The following is a 22297-nucleotide window of genomic DNA, read 5'->3' on the forward strand; positions in this document are numbered from 1 at the left end:
CATTGAGCTGCTTTAAGAAAGTACTTGTTTCATTAAAACTAGAAAACCTTTCTCCTTAATATCCATTTTTATTATTTGCTTTTCTCTTCCTTCTCTAATTATTCTTATTCATCACCGACTATTTTAAAAGTGTAGGGAGAGAGAGAGAGGAACAGAAAAATGGTGAGAAAGCAAAAGAGAATAAAGTGAAAGTTGAGTAAAAACTAAAGTTTCTCAGGACCAGACGTGACAAGAATAAAAGAGACTCGGACACAAGTGTTGTTTGAATTATTAAATATTAATACTGCTCTCAGTCTATCATACACTTTTCTACACAACATTGTACATGGTTTCACCGTCTGGTTCTCCTGGCATGTTGAAGGTGCTGAACACTGACCTCACAGTCGTGTGTTGCTCAAGTAACATGTTGACGATGGGATTTGAACCTTTACATTCAAACATTGGGAACAAAAGTCAAACTGGATCCGTGTCAGTGACGCGTGTCGCGATCGGACACTAGATGTCGCTCAAGTGTATATCATCATATGTTTTCTTCATAAAAAAGGTTTTTATCAACAAAAGAACAAACATCAGTGAATTAATTAATCTGCCTTTAAAATCAGAGACTTCCTGCTTTGTTGACATAAACTACTTCCTGTTCATTCACATATTTCTACTTCCTTTTAGAAAAAAACAAACATTTGGCTACTTCCTGTTTGGTTGACTCTGAACTACTTCCTGTTTCAACAAGGTTTGGCTTCTTCCTGTTTGGTAGATATCGAGATACTTCCTGCTTAAAACATGAAGTAGCCAACTGTTAACGTTTGGCTACTTCCTGTTGGGTAGACATTGAGATACTTCCTGCTTTAGACAGGAAGTAGCCAACTGTTAACGTTTGACTACTTCCTGTTGGGAAGACATTTTGATACTTCCTGCTTTAGACAGGAAGCAGCCAACTGTTAACGTTTGGCTACTTCCTGTTGGGTAGACGTTGAGATACTTCCTGCTTTGGACAGGAAGTAGCCAACTGTTAAAGTTTGGCTACTTCCTGTTGGGTAGACGTTGAGATACTTCCTGCTTTAGACAGGAAGTAGCCAACTGTTAAAGTTTGGCTACTTCCTGTTGGGTAGACATTGAGATACTTCCTGCTTAAAACAGGAAGCAGCCAACTGTTAACGTTTGGCTACTTCCTGTTGGGTAGACGTTGAGATACTTCCTGCTTAAAACAGGAAGTAGCCAAATGTTAACAGTTGGCTACTTCCTGTTTGGTAGATATTGAGATACTGTTTGAGCACGATCTGACTACTTCCTGTCTGGCTGACTTCAAGCTGATTCAGGTACTGTTCGTAAACATTCGGCTACTTCCTGTTTGGGCAGCCAATCATGATCTAATTCACTGATGTGTTTCCTTTTGTTTCTAAAAATCGTTGGTAAACATCAACAGTCTTTCTTCTGGTCATGTGATCACGACACGCGTCACTGACGTCCAGTTCCAAGGACGCTCGGCGTGAACGAAGGAACAAGAAGAAAACTGTCGTCCCTGAAACAAATAAATAATGGTCTCTCCAAGGCACTGAGACCAGAACTCTTCACAGTCTCTCGGTACCAAAGCCTGAAGGTCCAGTGTTCAGAGCCGCAGCACGTCTGGACCAGACCAGTCTTTGCAGGATCCTTCAGCCGGAGACGAACGTCAAACATCGAAGCAGCTTCTTCTCGGGAGGAAGCCTCGGACGCGTCCGGCCGCCGAGCGAGCGGGTTTCAGCCGAAGCGGGTTCCCGGGTCAGGCCGGCATCTCGGACTCGCCCGGAGCTCCGCCCTCGTCCGTGGACAGACTGTCCTTGAGCGTCCGCCTCACTGCACACACACACACAGACTCAGACCCCGACCTTTGACCCGTGACCTCACGTGACCTTACGTGACTTGCGGTTGAGCCTGGAGCGCCGTCTCTCGCGGGGCAGCGAGCGCTGACTCGGACCCTGAGTCGCCGAGCGCACGATCCGCTCCATGATCTCGTCGGCCGTGTCGTCCGTGCAGTGAAGCGGGTCGTCGGCCGGGCTGCACCAGGGGGGGGCGCGACCTTTGAACCGACATCTTTAGATGGAACTTTTCATTCTTTTCTCAAACATTTATTACTGATTTAAATAATAATAGTTATTATTAATGCATGATTCAAATAATAATAGTTTTTATTAATGCATGATTTAAATAATAATAGTTATTATTAATGCATGATTTAAATAATAATAGTTATTATTAATACATGATTTAAATAATAATAGTTATTATTAATGCATGATTTAAATAATAATAGTTATTATTAATGCATGATTTAAATAATAATAGTTATTATTAATGCATGATTTAAATAATAGTAGTTATTATTAATGCATGATTTAAATAATAATAGTTATTATTAATGCATGATTTAAATAATAATCGTTATTATTAATGCATGATTTAAATAATAGTAGTTATTATTAATTCATGATTTAAATAATAATCGTTCTAGAGCATCTTAAATACGACAGTCAGGGTTGGAGAGTTTTTTAAGCCATTTATTTTTATTTTTTTAATATACTTTATACATATATATATATAATATATACTGAACTCCTCAAGATGTTGCTACTTTTGTTCTGTATACAATTGTAAGAAAAGTCGTTTTAAAAGAGAAAAACCTGAGAAAATGTTGTCAGTTTTGATCATTAAAACCTGGATTTAAACAGAAAATGTTACTTATTAACAATAATGTTTAATCTGATGGTATAAAAAATTAAAAATCAATCAAAGTTAGTATTTGAATAAGTTCATTAAGCCGTAAATATTTTAACCTAAACAATATATTAAAAAAGACACTTAAAGACAATTATTCAGTGATTTTGAATCTAATTTCTTTGAGCTTAAGATGAAATAAAATGTGATATGATATGTAAATATTATTAATATATAGATCAATATAAAATAATGACTAAATCATCTTGATTATCTTCTTAAATCATGATGAAATGATCGTAATGAAGATGAATCTTGTTTCAAGTCAATCAGCTTCTACCGCCGCTGTGATGTCATCAGAAGGCGCCGCTCACCTCTGGTGCCGATGGCTCGGGTGCGAGTGCGAAGCCCCGGGACGGCGGACGTCTGTGCAGTGTCGCCGCCCTGCAGGCCGCTCTTCAGCACCGCCTTCATGTTCTCGTGCTCGGCCGCGTCCTCGGCGTACTGGATCCCCTGAGCCGGACCCTCCTGGGGGTCACTCGGGCCGAACTTCCCGCCCTGCGGGGGACACGCGGCATGACTCGGCACTTTTCATCCACACTTGAGTGAGTCGGCAGAAATGCAGATGCACAAGCTTTTTTTTTCTCCAGAACAAACGTCAATCTGTCAATCAAACTTCCTCATTCCTGAGACACTCGTGACAAACGTATTATTATTATTATTATTATTATTATTAGTGGTGACACTCGTGCGTGTCTTACCTGAACATCATCGTCGTCTTCGCTCTGCAGTGACAACATCAACATGTCAGAGTTTTCTTCTTTTATCATCTTTTACTTTTGATTCACTGAGTAAAGTTCATTAACTAAAGTGCGCCCCCTGCTGGCGACTTTAACGTATGAAACACAAGAGTTGTAGATTAGTGGATCACGTGATCCTGGTTCGAAGAAATAGATTTTTTATTTTTATTTTACACAATAACGTTTTAAAACAAACTCATTTACTATAGTTTTTGCCTCATAAAATAAAATGTAAAATACATTTGTTTCCCCCGAAAATACTTGTATTTCTTCAATTATAATGCGACTAATTAATCTTATTTTATTATATATCTTTATCTTATTATTCATTTAAATAACACATTTTATGAGTCACTTCCTGTTCCAATTATTTTTCTAGGCTTGGAATAAAAATCATATTTTCTGTACATTTTTGACGCGTAGAAAAAAATCTGGAGAATGATTTAAATGTCAAACAAACTCACAAATAAAATGTTTATCTTTGTAATTACGTTGTCATTAAAAGAGTGAAAACCATGATAAAATGTTTAACCAAAATAGTAAACAAAATATAAACCTTTAAGAAACTATAAGAAATAAGTTAAAAAGAAACATATATAACATATATATATATATATATATATATATATATATATATATATATTTCTATTCTATAGAAAGCCTGAATTCTTTAACCTCCCAAAACTAATCATTTCTCTTAGTAAATAAATAAATTGGAACGAAGAACAAACTAGTTCATGATCAGAACTACTCGCGCCCCCTGCTGGCCACGCTACTCTACGCATCGATGACGTCATGACGCCTCCACTCACGTCTGTGATGAGCTTCCCTCTGGTCTTGTTCCTCTCGCGATGGTCCAGTCTCTTCTGCTTCTGCTGCAGGACCCGCTCACGGGTGGTCCGGTACTCCAGCGCGAACTCGCTGAGGATCCTGCTGAAGCGATGCACGCTGACCTCGCGCACGCCGTACACGGGCTGACCCAGGAACAGCAGGAAGGCGTGGAAGCGGTTGATGACACGCCGGTGCACCGTCTTCAGGATGATGATCCTCTCGGCGCAGTCCTTCAGGAAGTCCGACATCTTCTGCTTCAGCGCCGGCTTCATCTCGTGCTTGGCGATGACCTTCAGGTGGTCCCATGATGCCTTGCAGCGCCGCTCCATCTGCGCCAGGTTGTCCTGGAGCTGGTCGAAGTCCACCTGGAGACAAGTCTGGGTCAGGACCGCGGGGTCGGGGGCGAGGGGGGTCCGGGCGGTACCTTGGTCAGGCGGGTGATGGCGCCGATCTCGGAGTAGAGGTCGCTGCTGTCGGGGAACTTGTCCACCACCATGGAGCAGGTGTGGTGCAGCAGAGACTGCTTGTGGACCGTGTCCTTCACCTCAGGGACCTTCTCCAGGTAACTCAGCTCGAAGCCTTTGGCCTGAAGGAACAGAAGCACCTCAGAGCCTGAGGAGGAGGAGGAGGAGGAGGAGGAGGAGGAGGAGGAGGAGGAGGAGGAGGAGGAGGAGGAGGAGGAGGAGGAGGAGGAAGGGGAGGAGGAGGAGGAGGAAGAGGAGAGAGGAGGAGGAGGAGGATGAAGAGGAGGGAGGAGGAGGAGCTAGGGGAGGAGGAGGAGGAGGAGGAGGAAGAGGAGGAGGAGGAGGAGGAAGAAGAGGAGAGAGGAGGAGGAGGAGGAGGAGCTAGGGGAAGAGGAGAGAGGAGGAGGAGCTAGGGGAGGAGGAAGAGGAGGAGGAGGAAGAGAAGGAAGTAGAAGAAGAGGAGGAGGAAAGGGGGGGAGGAGGAGTGAGAGGAGGAGGAGGAGGAGAAGGAGGAAGGGGAGGAGGGGGAAGGGGAAGGGGAAGGGGAGGACGAGGACAAGGAGGGAGGAGAAGGAGGAGGAGGAGGAAGAAGAGGAGGAAGAGGAGGGAGGAGGAGGAGGAAGAAGAGGAGGAAGGGGAGGAAGAGGAGGAGGAGGAGGGAGGAGGAAGAAGAGGAAGAGGAGGGGGAGGAGGAGGAGGAGGAAGGGGAGGAAGAGGAGGAGGACGAGGAGGAAGAAGAGGAGGAAGAAGGGGAGGAGGAGGAAGAGGAGGAGGAGGAAGGGGAGGGAGGAGGAGGAGGAGGAAGGGGAGGAGGAGGAGGAGGAAGATGAGGGAGGAGGAGGAAGGGGAGGAGGAGGAAGAGGAGGAGGAGGAAGGGGAGGAAGAGGAGGAGGAAGAAGAGGAGGAGGAAGGAGAGGAGGAGGAGGAAGAGGAAGAGGAGGAGGAGGAGGAAGGGGAGGAGGAGGAGGAGGAAGGGGAGGAAGAGGAGGAGGGAGGAAGAGGAGGAGGAAGAGGACGAGGAGGAGGAGGAGGAGGAGGAAGGGGAGGAAGAGGAGGAGGAGGGAGGAGGAAGAAGAGGAGGAGGAAGGGGAGGAGGAGGAAGAGGAGGAGTTGGGGGAGGAGGAGGAGGAGAAGGAGGAGAGGGAGCGACTCACGTTGGTGCCATTGAGGAAGTTTCCGATGGCGAGCAGTGTGGTCAGGATGTAGCGAAGAGTCTTGTTCTTCTCCAGCTGATCCATCCCTTCCTTCAGGTCCTGCAGAGGCTCGGCTGCTTCCTGCACTCAACAGAGGTCAAAGGTCACGTCTCCAGCAGCGACACAGAGGATTCACACGACCCTGACTGTGGACCTACACATTGTTATTTATAGATATTTTATTGATTCACGATTATTTATTTATTGATCACTTAAAATGTTAATCATCATAATTATTATTTATGTTCTTCATCACAAATATGACTTTTATGTTCTTTACATTTTACTGCAAATAAATGTGTCTTTTTTCAATTAACAATCAATTTTTTTGACAACTACGACACATTTTTAGGGATTATTTGGTTCAATTCCAGGCCGAGCCAACTTGTGACCTTTCTGTGTGTAGTTAGTTTGTTCTCCCCGTGTTGTGTGGGTTTACTCCGGACACTCCGGTTTCCTCCCACAGTCCAAAAACATACAGAGGTTGTTGAGAATTTGGAGAAATTGTCCTTAGGTATGAGTGTGTGTGTGAATGGTTGTCTGTCTTTGTGTGTCCTGAGACAGACTGGTGTCCTGTCCAGGGTGTCCCCTGCGTCTCGCCCTATGACACTGGGATAGACTCCAGTCTCCCCGCGACCCCACAAAGGATAAAGCGATAGAAAATGAAGTTTTATATCAGGCCTGGTCAACAAACATAATTGTATTTATTTGTTTTGTTTTTTTCGTCATCATTTCTGAGTGAAATATAGTAATAAAGTTAATTTGTTGCTCATAATCAAACAGGTAAATGTATATTTTATGAATGAATCAAAGAAAAATGTTTCTTATAATAATAATGTATAAACGTGTAAATGTTTGTGTTTCTTGTGTGTTTCCTCCTCACAGCTTCAGAGGAGCTTCAACATCATCATCACCTTCTCCAGGAGCTCGTAGTCCATCTTGAAGGCCCACAGCTGCAGACGCGCCGACAGCTCGCTGATGGACGACAGGGTGAGCAGGAACTGCTCGGCGCTGCCCAGAGGCACGTCCGGGTTCACCAGCTGAGCCTCCTGGATCTTCTGCTTCTCCTCCTCCGTCGGGATCATGGTCAGGATTTTCTGGAGAACATCAAATAAATCTCATCCTCCTGGAAGTTCTCAAGCGTCTGCGGCTCTGACACAAGGAGAGTCAAACTGATTATGGATTCCTGGACCCGTGACCTCTTCACCTCCTGCTCAGAGACCACATCTAAAGACAGGAACCCTCAGCTGGGTCTGATCTCCAGGAGATGTTACGTAGCACCAGAGGGACGCAGTAGATCTATCGCTGCCGTGGACTCTTGAAACACTCGCTGGGATCCATCAAAACACACGACCGCCGCTCGTCTCTGAAGGAAGTCGCATCTGAACTTTGACCCGCTCACCTCGATGCCCTCCTTGTTCAGGGCGTACTCGTCGAAGTTGAGGATGGCCGTCTTGATGGTGCGAGGAGGCGGGAGGACGGTCAGGCCGATGTTGATGGCGTTGCTTCGTTTGGAGTCGAGCACGATGATCTCCTGGCGTTTGCCGTCCACCGCCGCTTTCTGAGGACGGAGCGATGGAGCAGAAGGAGTTTGAGTCGAAGAGTATTAATGGTTTCATTATATATGCAAATATTAACTATTATTATCTACACAAATATTGCAGAATTCGATCAAATATGTTGAAAATATTAGCTTAACCAGGCTAGTTAGCGAGCTAACAACGTTAGCTTCTCTAAACTGAATCTTCCAGCATCAAGTTTCAACCTGGATTAATATTTATCTTATTTATTGAGGCCTTTAAAAAATCGGATTTATTTGTTTAATTTTCAATTGTTGTAAACAATATAGTCGTTAATGTTAGTGTTAAGAATGTTTGTTTGCAATAATTGTGAGAAGAAATGAGTGGTTCCCGTCATGCTAGTTAGCATAGCAAAAGTCGCCTTCTTTTCTCTTCATGACGGTTCAATTGTGTCAAAATTCATCTTTATCTTCACGTTTCTTTATCTTTCAGAGAAAGTGTTTGTTTACTACTTTTCTCACGCCCTACTTCCGGGTTGTGGGGAGGGGCGGGGCGACGAAAAAGAGCCGACCAATAGGAAAGGAGCTGACTAAAGAGGAAACCGTGTCATTGGTCGAGCCCCTCCTCAAATTGAGGATTTGATTGGTCAGCACCAAGCATGTGACGTACACGGAACACGTCCCACGTTCTGTCCAAGTTGCACTTGATGAGCAACTTAAACATGTTCTGTTATATTTATTTATGACTTTATTTAATAAAAACAGTTTAAATACTATGTGTTACATATAACACAACAAGTCTATTGTTGTGTAATATGTAACACATGTTATTTATTGTTATCTTATATTTATTGTTGGATATTTACTGCACTTATGCAACATGTTTTTTTTCTACTTGAAAAATGTATTATTTAATCCAACATGATGTCAGTACCTTGGTGACCGGCATCTCTTTGGACTTGGACTCGAACAGCTGCTCCAGTTTGGACGTGTCCAGCTTGAGCGGCTCCAGTTTGGACCACAAGGATTCCTTACACAGTTTGTGGCTCTTACACTCCACCGGTCGCACCTCGTTCCAGAACAGTCGGATGGTCTTCTTCTTCTTCTGGAACATCAGGCCGTCGCCCCGGCTGAGCTGCGGCGACGGAGGCGGGGCCATGAAGGGCGGCGGCGGCGGCATCATGTTGCTCAAGGGCGGCGGCGGCGGGCAGCCGAAGAGCGGCGGCGGCGGCGGGAGAGACGCCTTACACGAGGGAGGCGGCGGCGGCGGCAGAAGGTCACCCGAGCCCATCAGGTCCTCCATGTCCAGGACGTCCAGGTCGTCCTCGTCCCTCAGGTCCGTGAAGTCCATCTCTTTGATCCGCAGCTCTCGCGGCGCCGCCATCAGCTGATCCCAGATATGATCCGACTCCTTCTTCGCCGGCAGCACCACGGCCTTGTCGTTCTGCAGCTGCTCCTTGGAGGCCTCCAGCTCCAGAGGAGACGTCAGACCTTTCACCAGGTCTCCGAACTTCTCGGCGACGGCCCGGACGCTTCCCTGGTTGTCCAGGTCCACCTTCTTCTTGTCCTCGCGGGCCTGGCGGTGAGCCTCCAGCGTGGAGATCCTGCTCGCCAGGCTGGCCACGGAGGAGTCGCCGACCTCGGCGTTCTTCTCGCAGGCGAACAGATCTTTCTCCGTCTCCTCGTCCTCGCTGGTCTTCTGGGCGTAGAGCATGTCCAGCATGAAGCGCTTGTTGTCCAGGAGGTTGTTGCACTGGTCGGTGACGTCGCCATCTTTGTGGGTCCACTGGCCTGTTGTCATGGAGACAAGATCACATCAGCTGGAGGTTCTTCACATCGTGTTGACAACATTGAATAAGATTTATGTACGTATGGATCGTGACGACACGGAGGATAAAAAAAGGCCCAACAGGATAAAAAAGTCACCAGAGGATAAAAAAAAATTACAAAAGGGTTAAAAAAAGTCACAAGAGGATAAAAAAGTCACCAGTGGATAAAAAAAAATTACAAAAGGGTTAAAAAAAGTCACAAGAGGATAAAAAAGTCACAAGAGGAAAAAAAAAGTCACAAGAGGATAAAAAAGTCACAAGAGGAAAAAAAAAGTCACAAGAGGATAAAAAGTCACAAGAGGATAAAAAAAAAAGTCACAAGAGGAAAAAAAAAAGTCACAAGAGGATAAAAAAAGTCACAAGAGGATAAAAAAAAGTCACAAGAGGATAAAAAAAAGTCACAAAAGGGTTAAAAAAGGTCACAAGAGGATAAAAAAAAGGTCACAAGAGGATAAAAAAAAGTCACAAGAGGATAAAAAAAAGTCACAAAAGGGTTAAAAAAAGTCACAAGAGGAAAAAAAAAAGTCACAAGAGGATAAAAAAAGTCACAAGAGGATAAAAAAAGTCACAAGAGGATAAAAAAAAGTCACAAAAGGGTTAAAAAAGGTCACAAGAGGATAAAAAAAGTCACAAGAGGATAAAAAAAAATCACAAAAGGGTTAAAAAAGGTCACAAGAGGATAAAAAAAAGTCACAAGAGGAAAAAAAAAAAGTCACAAGAGGATAGAATAAATCAGAAAAGGATAAAAAAAAAGGCCCAACAGGATAAAAAAAGTCACAAGAGGATAAAGAAAAGACACAAGAGGAAAAAAAAAACTACAAAAGGGTTAAAAAAAGGCACAAGAGGATAAAGAAAAGTCACAAGAGGATAGAAAAAAGTCAAAATAGGATAAAGAAAAGTCAAAATAGGATAAAAAAAAAGTCACAAGAGGATAAAGAAAAGTCACAAGAGAATTAAAAAAGTCCCAAGAGGATAAAAAAAAGTCACAAGAGAATTAAAAAAGTCACAAGAGGATAAAGAAAAGTCACAAGAGAATAAAAAAAGTCACAAGAGGATAAAGAAAAGTCACAAGAGGATAAAGAAAAGTCACAAGAGAATTAAAAAAGTCCCAAGAGGATAAAAAAAGTCACAAGAGAATTAAAAAAGTCACAAGAGGATAAAGAAAAGTCATAAGAGAATAAAAAAAGTCACAAGAGGATAAAGAAAAGTCACAAGAGGATAAAAAGTCACAAGAGAATAATAAAAGTCACAAGAGAATTAAAAAAGTCACAAGAGAATAATAAAAGTCACAAGAGGATAAAAAGTCACAAGAGAATAATAAAAGTCACAAGAGAATTAAAAAAGTCACAAGAGAATAATAAAAGTCACAAGAGGATAAAAAGTCACAAGAGAATAATAAAAGTCACAAGAGAATTAAAAAAGTCACAAGAGAATAATAAAAGTCACAAGAGAATTAAAAAAGTCACTAGAGAATAAAAAAGTCTCAAGTACTTCTCTCGATCTCGTTGGTGAGCTTCTCCTCCCTCTCCTCTCTCTCCAGAGTGCTGCTGGTGGACGAGACACTGGAGGCCGAACAGTTGTCCTTCTCGTTCACTTCTTCATTCTGTCTCTCCTTCTCACTCAGCAGCACGTTCTCCTCCACGTCCGTCGTCTGTTCCTCCACCTTCACTTCTTCTACGTCCACCTCTGCCACTTCCTCGTCCTCTCTTCCTTCCTCCTCTTCCACGCTTCCTTCCTTCTCTTCCACGCTTCCTTCCTTCTCTTCCACGCTTCCTTCAATTTCTCTGACGCATCTTTCTTTCTCTCCGACGCTTTCTTCCTTTTCTTCGACGCTTCCTTCCTTTTCTTCGACGCTTCTTTCCTTCTCTCCGATGTTTCCTTCCATTTCTCCGGTGCTTCCTTCCATCTCTTTGACGATTCCTTCCTTCCCTCTCACGCTTGCTTCCATCTCTCCGACGCTTCCCTCCATCTCTCCTTCACTCCTGCACTGCTGGACCTCCTTCTCCTCCTCATCCTCCTCTGGCTCCGGAACCACATTCTGGAGCGACTGGACAGCGACGTCCTCCCCCGTCTTCACCGGCGTCTGCTGCTCCTTGTTTGGCTCTGAGGAACGTGTGGAAGAACATTCTGATGCCGTCAGCGCCGAACTTCTGCCTCCGGTCTGCGAGTCAAGGTTCTGCTCCGGGACTTCCTTCCCTGCGAGCGACAGAACGAGAGATTAAACCAAGTTACTCGTGTGACGTCTTCATCGAGCTTCTACCCGTCGTCTGGCGAGAAGAGACGACGGCGTCGCTCGGCGCGACGACCGACGAAGACGCGACGCATCGAGGCGTCGACGAGCGACTGCAGGCGTTCGACGTCAAACACAGAGTGATCTCCGTGCGACCTCTGGTGGGCGCTCTGGGTCGCTCTCGCTCGAACTCCAGGGCTGCCAGTCGCTCCACCGCCTTGTACCTGTCAATCACAGTTGTCGTTTTTTTATTGTCGATAAAAAAAATGGGAAAAATTGTTCTTAAAAACTTTCAAGAAAATCATAGAATTTGTGGTCAGATTATGGTGGTTTTCTTAGGTTTCATCTGGATCCAGGAAGGTTTTGAAGGATCTGCTAAAAGCTGCTGCACATTTGAAAAACTTTCTGGCAACTATTCGTGAATTAAAGTTTGACGAGAGTTGTTTTTGTTCATTTACATTAAATTAGTCGCTTGAGACTCTTTCATTTGGGAACATACTCAAATATTAAAAACTTTTTTTTTACACTCTGATGTTTTTAGAAAGTTTTGATACTTAAATATATCACAAAAACACAAGTAAATGTTATTCAATGTGAGCCACAAACCTTCAAAATGATTGTGGATCCAGATGGTTAGTAGGAACATCTAATCAACTGCTCCTTGTTACAGTATTACAGAGTTTTTTACCTCCTTGGCAGAGGTAACAACTAGATTTGTCAATTAGCAAAGTCAGAAATCGATTGTCCGAGATCTTTGAAAAATAAACTTTTACACTTTCATATATTTGAGTGTGAAATGATCAGATCCGGGCCTCGGGCCTGGACACCAAAGGTATCATCGGTCACTGACTCTGAGAATTATCTTTTCAAACCTGAACACTTTCACAGTGAAGCAGCAACATTAGCTCCGTGCTAAAACACAATTACACACTTGTCCTTTCAACTACGTTACATCTTAATGCAGCCCAGATCTCGAGGGGCCACGCGAGGGGGGGGGTGGGGGGGGTTCCCTTCATCTGCTAACAATTCCCGAGGATCTCCACCACTTTTCTTCAACATGACAGAGGATTTTCGTGTGAACTCAGGAAGTGAAAACTCACCTTTCTTCTCTGGCTTGTTTGACTTCCTCCCGCTTCTCCAGCGCCTCTTGACTGCAACAGACACACAAGCGTCAGAGGTAGGATTGAGAGAAGATTATGATCCGATTCTATCTGATCTCATTAGCTTCGGCCACGACGGAGTTCCAAGAAAAAACACTTTTTTTTGTCGCACGATTAGTAGGAATCGTTGTGTACTTGAAGCGGTTTCTCTCGTCCATCTCGATCCTCTGCAGTCGCTCCTCTCTCTCCGCTCGCCGTCGCTCTCTCTCCGCGGTCAGAGACTCCTGATGCTGTCGGTACGAAGACGAGCGCAAACCTGCGACGGCGGATCTGAGAGAAACAAGAACGAGTCACATGAGTGAGACTGACGACGCTTGAGAAACACTGATAGATTTCACCAGTTTAGTTAAAAAAAAGAGTCAATAATAACAAGACGTACCTGTCAGGTTTGGGCTCAGGTGTGTACGTGGCTGAGCTGGTGAAGCGATGGATGGAGGACGAGGGCGTCTGGTGTCTGCCGGGGTACGGGCTGCCGTTGGACGTCACTCTGGGAGGAGAGAGTTCCATTGAAGGGCTTTTATTTTGAAACTTTTGGAAAAGTGTGGTTTTAAAAATCAAGATTGTTTTCTTATTTTTAAAAAACAACATGAACATAAACTTGGTTTATTGGGTTTTAACCAGTTAGTCACAGAAACAACAATGTTGATTTTCTCAAAAACATGTTTAAGTGTGATGTGGAACAAGCCTTGCTCAATGGTTGCGGGGATTTAACTTTTATCGTTGGTAAATGTTGAAGATAGATGTGAAAAATGTGAAGGATTATGAAATATCTGAAGGAAAATCATGTATTTGAAATCTGGTGGGAACGAAAAATTCAGTTGACATATTGCAAGGGTACATTATTTTAACATTTTATTTTCATTTATATATGTATATATATATATATATATATATATATATATATATTATCATTTTAATTTTTGTTGTTTCCACCTAATACGATACGACGATACTGTTGGAAAAACATAAAAGAATATTCAATAAAAACATGTTTAAAAAAAAAAAATACACATTAATTATGTATCACTCCCTCTCAGTGAACTCACCAGTGCAGCTACCTAACTATTGTCATCTCCATGTTTGTGCAGGTGAATCTGGTCTGTGTTGAGCGAGTTTAGTGAAAATAATAGTTTTTTGAGTGACATGTGTGGCCACAGAATACTGTCGTCTTCACTTTTGTGTAGGTTCTGCTAATAACACACACTACTTCTGCTACACAACGAGGTCCAGATAATTACCATGTTATAATATAAATTACCTCCGACCTCATCACCTTGTCATGCTAACCTTCAAGCTAAAATAAATCACTTTTCAACTCACTTTTTTTCTCAATACTACGACTACTCTTTCTTCTCACTCCCTCTCATTAAACTCAGCGTCAGCTGCGAGTGTTGTGCTGATGCACGTGCAGGTGACTCTATGTTCATTGATTTCATCTACAGACGATAAAGTAAGTGCCGATCTCTTAGGAGAGTTACGGTAAAGAGCAGCTTCTCACCTGGCGGCCCAACAAGGCCTTCGAACCGACGGAGCAGAGTTTGTTTCCGTCACGCTGACGATGAAAGGAACGAAGGAAGGAAAGAAAGAAAAGGTCAGACAAACAAAGAGAAAGAGCAGCAAGAACTTGATCAAACAACTTCTTTCTTCTTCCTGTGCGGCCGCGACGAGAGCAAAACGACTTTTAATGTCTTTTAAACGACGCCATTAGCATTAGCGGTAGTTAGCGATCACGTTGTGCTTTGATGGTTTCTTCGCTACAAACGTGGAGGAAACTATTAATGGTGTGTGTGAAGTGGTTTTACACACACACACACACACACACACACACACACACACACTGGTGTGAGCTCACGCTAGGACGGGGTCACAGAAGGAGGTGTGGAGGTGGAACCCTCTGGAGGGTCACAGGGGTTCAGGGTCACGGCTAAGCTAACAACAAACACATGCTAGCTCAGGAGCAGGAGGCTCTGCTGGAGAAAACCTTCTATACCTGAGTTCAACTTCTACTGAGGACTGAGGCTCTGGATGACTTTCATCATCTTCCTCTTCTTCCTCCTCATCCTCCTCTCCTTCATCCTCCTCTTCCTCATCCCTGCGGGGCGAGGGGTGAAAGGAGGAGGAAGGCAAAATGAAAACATGCACGAGGCCAGAGAAGCGAAGGAAGACACAGAGACAGTTGTTAGCATCAGAGACCAGTGATCAAGACAGAAGCAGCAGATCACAGAGTTAGTGAAGAGTTAGAGTTTCCTGTTCAGCAGCTGGACTTGATTCAAGAAATGACTTCAACTGTGCTTTGATTGGACGAGAGTTGGTCACATGATCAAAATGATAAAAATCATGACGTATTTTTGATACTGATCATGTTAACCGGTTACTACAAAGACACTGTTTCTTTAAGTGGCATCATAGACTGACGATGGCAGGCAAGTTCCCAGAACGTATACAACTGTATTAAACACATAATAGATAATAACAATTATAAAATTTTTCACTGAATGCTAAACTTGCTAGCTTAGCTAGTTACAGCGCTAGCTTCCGTCATTTTGGTGTAACATAATGTATTTATTTTATATTTTAAAAATCTGTACTACTAGGATTCTCCAATAAAACTACAAACCTGTTTTTCTAAATATACGATTCAGGACAATTAAAGAAGGGAACAGGAAAAATCTACATCATATTGTTGAATAATATTAGTATTTTTATGAAAAGAAATGTGGTAAATTGAGTAAAAAAAACACAGAATTAAATTTTGAATTAAATGTAAAATAAATACTTTTAAATGTTAATTAATATCCTCATGTTTCCAATAATAATATATTATCTTTAAAAAATAAATAAATAAAAAATAAACTGGATTTTAGTTAGAATTATGTGTAAGTACCACTAAATATAAATAATTATCTTCAAAGTATAACCATTGCCTTGTTTATTAAAGTGTAAATATAAATTACTTGTATTATACTACTTAGTAGCATTAGCTTTAGCATTAGCACGCTATTATATGAAAGCAATTAGAATTTTAAGGCTTTATTTTAAAAATGTTTCAAACTAGCTTGAAAATGAACATCAACATGTGTTTTGAGCAAAGGTTGTTGAATGTTTTTCATTTATGTACAAGTTTCTGTGAAAAAGTAAAATCTTAAAAAAATCTCAATGTCACTCGCTGTGGAGATAAGTCACAACATGGAGTCCAGGTGACGCTGAAGGTGACGTGAGGATAAACCCACCTCTCGCTGATGTCCTCGCCGCCGAACGGCGTGAAGCCGGCGACGGGCGTGTGCGCGGCGCTGGGCGACCCCGGCGCGCTTCCTCTCCCGCTCTGGAGCGAGTGTCGTCGGCTCCGGCGCCGCTCCACGCCACGCTTCTCGTTAGCGGCGCCGCCTTCGCTAGCTCGCCGCCGCTCCTTCCTGCTGCTCGCCGGCAGCGCGATCTCGCTGTCGCCGTCCTCGTGCCGCAGCGTCACCTGCAGCAGAGACATCTTCATCATCATCGTCGTCCAGACACGAAGCCACACGACCTCGCCGGCGTCTTCGCTGACCTCGTAGATGTTGAGCTGCTCCACCAGGTCCAGGTCGGTGCCTTTCCTGCCCAAGTGCCTCTGAGCCATGAGCTCCACGCCCTGCTCCTCCAGACTGTCCACCATGTCGTAGTACGAGTCCTGGTCTGGAAGTCCTGCCAGCGTCTGAAACAAACCCCTCGAGTTCATGGAGGTTCTGATCTTGAAGATTAAACTCTTGATTGACTCTCGCTCAGGACACAGTGAAGTGTGTGAAGAACAACAAACACAATCTTGATCTTCTGCGTTCTTGAGACGCTCAAGAGATAAACATCTGAATACAAGACGTCATTACTGAGCCGGTCAGAACAATAATAGAACAACAATGTTTTTTATATTTAGTTTATAGTACTACATATAATACCCTTTACACGGCTATAATACTATTATTTCAACTACTACACATACATTTATTTATATTCAAAAAATCAGTACTTCTAATTTCAAATTTAAAAAAAAATCCAAATATACGATTCAAGACCAATAAAAAAAGGAAACATGGAAACATAAACATCATATTGTGAAATAAAAGTAGCATTTCTATGAAAGGAACTGCAGTAATTAATGAGTAAAATAAATACCTTTATATGTTATTTAATATCCTCATGTTTACAACAATAGAATACTATCTTTAAAAACATATATTGAGATCATATTACAGTATGAATAAAAATAAATAGATAAACTGGAATAAAGTTATAATTACGTGTAAAAATTACCATTTAACCATTAAATATAAATAATTATCCCAACTTTTTCAAATAAAAGTACATTATAACCATTGCCTTGTTTATTGAATTGTAAATATAAATACATTTATTATGCTACCTAGTAGCATTAGCATTAAGTGATGGAGGTGATGGTGGTGATGGAAGTGATGGAAGTGATGGAGGTGATGGAGGTGATGGAGGTTATGGAAGTGATGGAGGTGATGGAAGTGATGGAGGTGATGGAGGTGATGGAGGTGATGGAGGTGATGGAAGTGATGGAGGTGATGGAGGTGATGGAAGTGATGGAGGTGATGGAGGTGATGGAGGTGATGGAAGTGATGGAGGTGATGGAGGTGATGGAAGTGATGGAGGTGATGGAAGTGATGGAGGTTATGGAAGTGATGGAAGTGATGGAGGTGATGGAGGTTATGGAAGTGATGGAGGTGATGGAAGTGATGGAGGTGATGGAGGTGATGGAGGTGATGGAGGTGATGGAAGTGATGGAGGTGATGGAGGTGATGGAAGTGATGGAGGTGATGGAGGTGATGGAGGTTATGGAAGTGATGGAGGTGATGGAAGTGATGGAGGTGATGGAGGTGATGGAGGTGATGGTGGTGATGGAAGTGATGGAAGTGATGGAAGTGATGGAGGTGATGGAGGTTATGGAAGTGATGGAGGTGATGGAAGTGATGGAGGTGATGGAGGTGATGGAGGTGATGGAGGTGATGGAAGTGATGGAGGTGATGGAGGTGATGGAAGTGATGGAGGTGATGGAGGTGATGGAGGTGATGGAAGTGATGGAGGTGATGGAGGTGATGGAAGTGATGGAGGTGATGGAAGTGATGGAGGTTATGGAAGTGATGGAAGTGATGGAGGTGATGGAGGTTATGGAAGTGATGGAGGTGATGGAAGTGATGGAGGTGATGGAAGTGATGGAGGTGATGGAGGTGATGGAAGTGATGGAGGTGATGGAGGTGATGGAAGTGATGGAAGTGATGGAGGTGATGGAGGTGATGGAAGTGATGGAGGTTATGGAAGTGATGGAGGTGATGGAGGTTATGGAAGTGATGTAGGTGATGGAAGTGATGGAGGTGATGGAAGTGATGGAAGTGATGGAAGTGATGGAGGTGATGGAAGTGATGGAGGTCATGGAAGTGATGGAAGTGATGGAGGTGATGGAGGTTATGGAAGTGATGGAGGTGATGGAGGTGATGGAGGTTATGGAAGTGATGGAAGTGATGGAAGTGATGGAAGTGATGGAGGTGATGGAAGTGATGGAAGTGATGGAGGTGATGGAGGTGATGGAAGTGATGGAGGTTATGGAAGTGATGGAAGTGATGGAAGTGATGGAAGTGATGGAGGTGATGGAGGTGATGGAGGTTATGGAAGTGATGGAAGTGATGGAAGTGATGGAGGTTATGGAAGTGATGGAGGTGATGGAGGTTATGGAAGTGATGGAAGTGATGGAAATGATGGAGGTGATGGAGGTGATAGAGGTGATGGAAGTGATGGAGGTTATTGAAGTGATGGAAGTGATGGAGGTGATGGAAGTGATGGAGGTTATGGAAGTGATGGAAGTGATGGAGGTGATGGAGGTGATGGAAGTGATGGAGGTTATGGAAGTGATGGAGGTGATGGAGGTGATGGAGGTGATGGAGGTGATGGAGGTTATGGAAGTGATGGAAGTGATGTAGGTGATGGAAGTGATGGAGGTTATGGAAGTGATGGAAGTGATGGGGATGATGGAGGTGATGGAGGTTATGGAAGTGATGGAAGTGATGGAAATGATGGAGGTGATAGAGGTGATGGAAGTGATAGAAGTGATGGAGATGATGGAGGTGATGGAAGTGATAAAGGTGATGGAGGTTATGGAGGTTATGGAGGTGATGAAAGAGATGGAGGTGATGGAAGAGATGGAGGTGATTGAGGTGATGGAGGTGATGGAGGTGATAGAGGTGATGGATGTGATGGGAGTGATTGAGGTGATGGAGGTGATGGAGGTTATGGAGGTTATGGAGGTTATGAAAGTGATGGAGGTGATGGAGGTGATGGAGGTGATGGAGGTGATGAAAGTGATGGAGGTGATGGAGGTGATGGAGGTGATGGAAGTGATTGAGGCGATGGAGGTGATGGAGGTGATGGAGGTTATGGAGGTTATGGAGGTTATGAAAGTGATGGAGGTGATGGTGGTGATGGTGGTGATGGAGGTTATGAAAGTGATGGAGGTGATGGAGGTGATGGTGGTGATGGAGGTTATGAAAGTGATGGAGGCGATGGAGGTGATGGGGGTGATGGTGGTGATGGAGGTTATGAAAGTGATGGAGGCGATGGAAGTGATGGAGGTGATGGAGGTGATGGAGGTGATGAAAGTGATGGAGGTGATGGAGCTGATTGAGGTGATGGAAGTGATTGAGGCGATGGTGGTGATGGAGGTGATGGAGGTGATGGTGGTGATTGAGGTGGTGGAAGTGATGGAGGTGATGGTGGTGATGGAGGTGATGGAAGTGATGGAGGTGATGGAGGTGATGGAAGTGATGGAGGTGATGGAGGTGAAGGCAGAACTGACCTTGTTGATGAGAGTCATCGCATACACCAGCAGTTCTGTATCAACTCCGTCCTTCTCATCCAGAATCTCCATCAAGTTGGACCAGACTTTACATCCTGCAGCAGAACAACTGTTACTACCATGACTCCCATTAATAATATTACTATTTTTACTACTACAATTACAGCTACTGTTACTATTTATCTATCTATCTATCTATTACTACTTTGACTACTAAAGCAAAAACTACTAATATTAGTATTCCTTTTAATATTACTATTTTTGCTACTTATTAACTGTATAACTACTGCTACAATAACCAATATTATTACCACTATTACCATAACTGTAATAACTAGTACTACTTAGATTACTACGACTGCTACTATTACTAATACTACTACCAATTTTACAATAACTGCTACTCAAACTACTAAGAATACTAATATTACATTTAACACAACTATTATTACGATTATTAGTAATAATTTTATAAGTAAGTAAGTAAGTCATTTTTATTTATATAGCGCTTTTCCAGACCAGAGTCACAACACAAAGCTATTGTACTACTACCATCACATTAACTACTCAAATGACACTTCATATACAACTAAGATTACTAAGACGACCAATACTTCTACAACTACTACTTAAGAGTATATTTATTATTACTACTACTGGCACTATGACTACTGATTATATGTAAAACTATACATTCTACTACTTCTATCTCTAGTATTACTGTTACTACTACTAATAAATTGACTACATCTAATAATGATTCCACTGCTATAATACTGCAGCTACTATTCCACCTAGAACTTCTACTACTACTGCTGATACTTCCAGTAATGGTAGTAATACTGCAGTTATATTGTAAAGTGCGTCACTACTACAACTTCTACTTTCCTTCTTAAAGGCGACACATTGTTTGATCTCTGCGTACTAGTTATACTGTGCAAGTACTACAACAGCAGCTTATTTCACTACAGATATCAGCGAATACCATGAATAGTAATACAACAAGTAAACAAACATAGTTTTGGTAGTAATACTGTCAGTCATATTACTTAATAACTATCAAACAGACTTCCACTGACCACTGCAGCTAGCATGTTAGCATTAGTGGTTCTACCATGATCCTCTGAAGTACTACCTACTAAGTAGTACCTGTTGTGATGCTACAATTGTGTACTACTACTTAAAGTACTGATACTGATATACATAAAACTTCTTTAAAGACTCTTCAAATAATAACAAGAATAGCTTCTACATTTACTCCTTCAAGTATACGATTAGCTGTAGCTAGTACTAGCCTGTGTCCCAGCTAGCCAGGGAACAGGCGTCTCTACGGTCTCTGTTCACAGTTGAAGAATAGATGAAGCTGATGAATAATGTCATCAGATCTTCCCCGGCGAGGATCAGAACCAAACGCTCACCTCTCTTGGCGTCCACGGCAGTGACGGCGCCGATGAGCAAGGCAGCGTTGGACTCTGTGTACTCCACAAACACCAGCAGGAGCTTCAGCGCCGTCTTCACCACCAGACGGAACTGGACGAGGAAAGAAAAACACACTCAGTCGCAGGCAAACACTGCGGCGCTGACCCAAAAAAAGAAACAAACACAAAACAGTCGTTGGGCTCCGACGATCACAGGTTCAGTGACGGAGGATTCTGTGGATTCGGCTTCTGTCGTTTGACTTTTTATACTTTTAAGTTTAATACATGTTTAATTTAATCATATTTTTTACTTTGAGCTGAACTTTTAAAGTTAAAACACAAGTTAATAAAATACTCTAGATTTAATAGTTTGATTTAATTTAATTTAGTCATGATCATCTGCTACATCTTCAACTCATGACTTTTATAAAACAGTGTAAAAAGAAATAAACAAGTTTTCAGCAGGACTTTAACGAACGGCCGCTAGGAGGCGGTGTTGCCCACATGGGCTTATTGATGAAGGAGACAGAACAAGAAATCGTTGGATCAAATAACTACCATTTATTTAAATTTCGTCCAGAAAAAAAGCATTAAAATTACTAATGACTTGTACATTGTGAAGTAAAATAATATTTGTTTTGCACCAGATACATTTATCTCGTGTATTTAGAGTATATTTACTTAATTGACCCAATAACTGATCAATAAATAATAAAATGATAATTTTCCTGGAACAAGTTGTAATAAAAAGAAATAAAGCACTTAATAACCTGATCATGTGACACACGTTAGGAACCGTCATCTTACCTTTGACCCCACCAGCGTGTAGAGCCACTGCACTGTTGCATTGTGGGTAATGAGGCCGTTCATCCCGTCCACGAACAGCATGATCTGCCCGAGAGCTGCAGACACAAGATGAGAAGATTTGAATGTTCAGCTGATATGTCAACGACTGTGAGACGAATATTTAACATTCTTTTATACATCCATCCTTTCATTTATACATCCATCCAATCATTTATTTATTCATCCATCCTTTAATTTATTCATCCATCCTTTAATTTATACATCCATCCATCCATCCATCCATCCATCCAATCATTTATTTAAACATCCATCCATCCATTCAATATTGTATTTATGCATCCATCCTTTAATTTATACATCTATCCATCCAATCTTTTATTTATACATCCATCCATCAAATCTTTTATTTATACATCCATCCATCCATCCAATCATTTATTATATACCCATCCAATCCAATATGTTATTTGTACATCTTTCCATCCAATCCTGTATTTATACATCCATCCATCCATCCATC

General features: G+C 42.6%; 1 protein-coding gene across 3 annotated transcripts in view; it reads right to left on the bottom strand.

Annotated features, from left to right (window-relative positions):
- Positions 1-1280: 1280 nt before the first annotated feature.
- Positions 1281-22297, bottom strand: part of fhod3b (formin homology 2 domain containing 3b) — a 105979-nt gene continuing 84962 nt past the window's right edge. The window contains exons 6-26 of one of the 3 annotated variants that reach the window (XM_087812311.1): positions 21778-21872; positions 20971-21082; positions 19553-19647; positions 16259-16402; positions 15948-16183; positions 14216-14269; positions 13097-13204; positions 12853-12987; positions 12658-12708; positions 11588-11781; positions 10819-11523; positions 8433-9289; positions 7382-7540; positions 6894-7076; positions 5941-6060; positions 4747-4908; positions 4304-4687; positions 3453-3476; positions 3066-3249; positions 1895-2056; positions 1281-1833 (exon numbers count right to left, since the gene is read on the bottom strand). In XM_087812311.1, the coding sequence (XP_087668437.1) occupies positions 1760-1833; positions 1895-2056; positions 3066-3249; positions 3453-3476; positions 4304-4687; positions 4747-4908; positions 5941-6060; positions 6894-7076; positions 7382-7540; positions 8433-9289; positions 10819-11523; positions 11588-11781; positions 12658-12708; positions 12853-12987; positions 13097-13204; positions 14216-14269; positions 15948-16183; positions 16259-16402; positions 19553-19647; positions 20971-21082; positions 21778-21872 (4238 nt within the window). In that variant the 3' untranslated portion in view covers positions 1281-1759. The remainder of the gene's footprint in view (positions 1834-1894; positions 2057-3065; positions 3250-3452; positions 3477-4303; positions 4688-4746; positions 4909-5940; positions 6061-6893; positions 7077-7381; positions 7541-8432; positions 9290-10818; positions 11524-11587; positions 11782-12657; positions 12709-12852; positions 12988-13096; positions 13205-14215; positions 14270-15947; positions 16184-16258; positions 16403-19552; positions 19648-20970; positions 21083-21777; positions 21873-22297) is intronic. The other 2 variants (XM_087812312.1, XM_087812313.1) reach the window with 2 other exon arrangements.

This window comes from Callionymus lyra, chromosome 17 (genome assembly GCF_982586985.1).
Source record: "Callionymus lyra chromosome 17, fCalLyr1.hap1.1, whole genome shotgun sequence".
In the NCBI taxonomy this organism is placed as follows: Eukaryota; Metazoa; Chordata; class Actinopteri; order Syngnathiformes; family Callionymidae; genus Callionymus; species Callionymus lyra.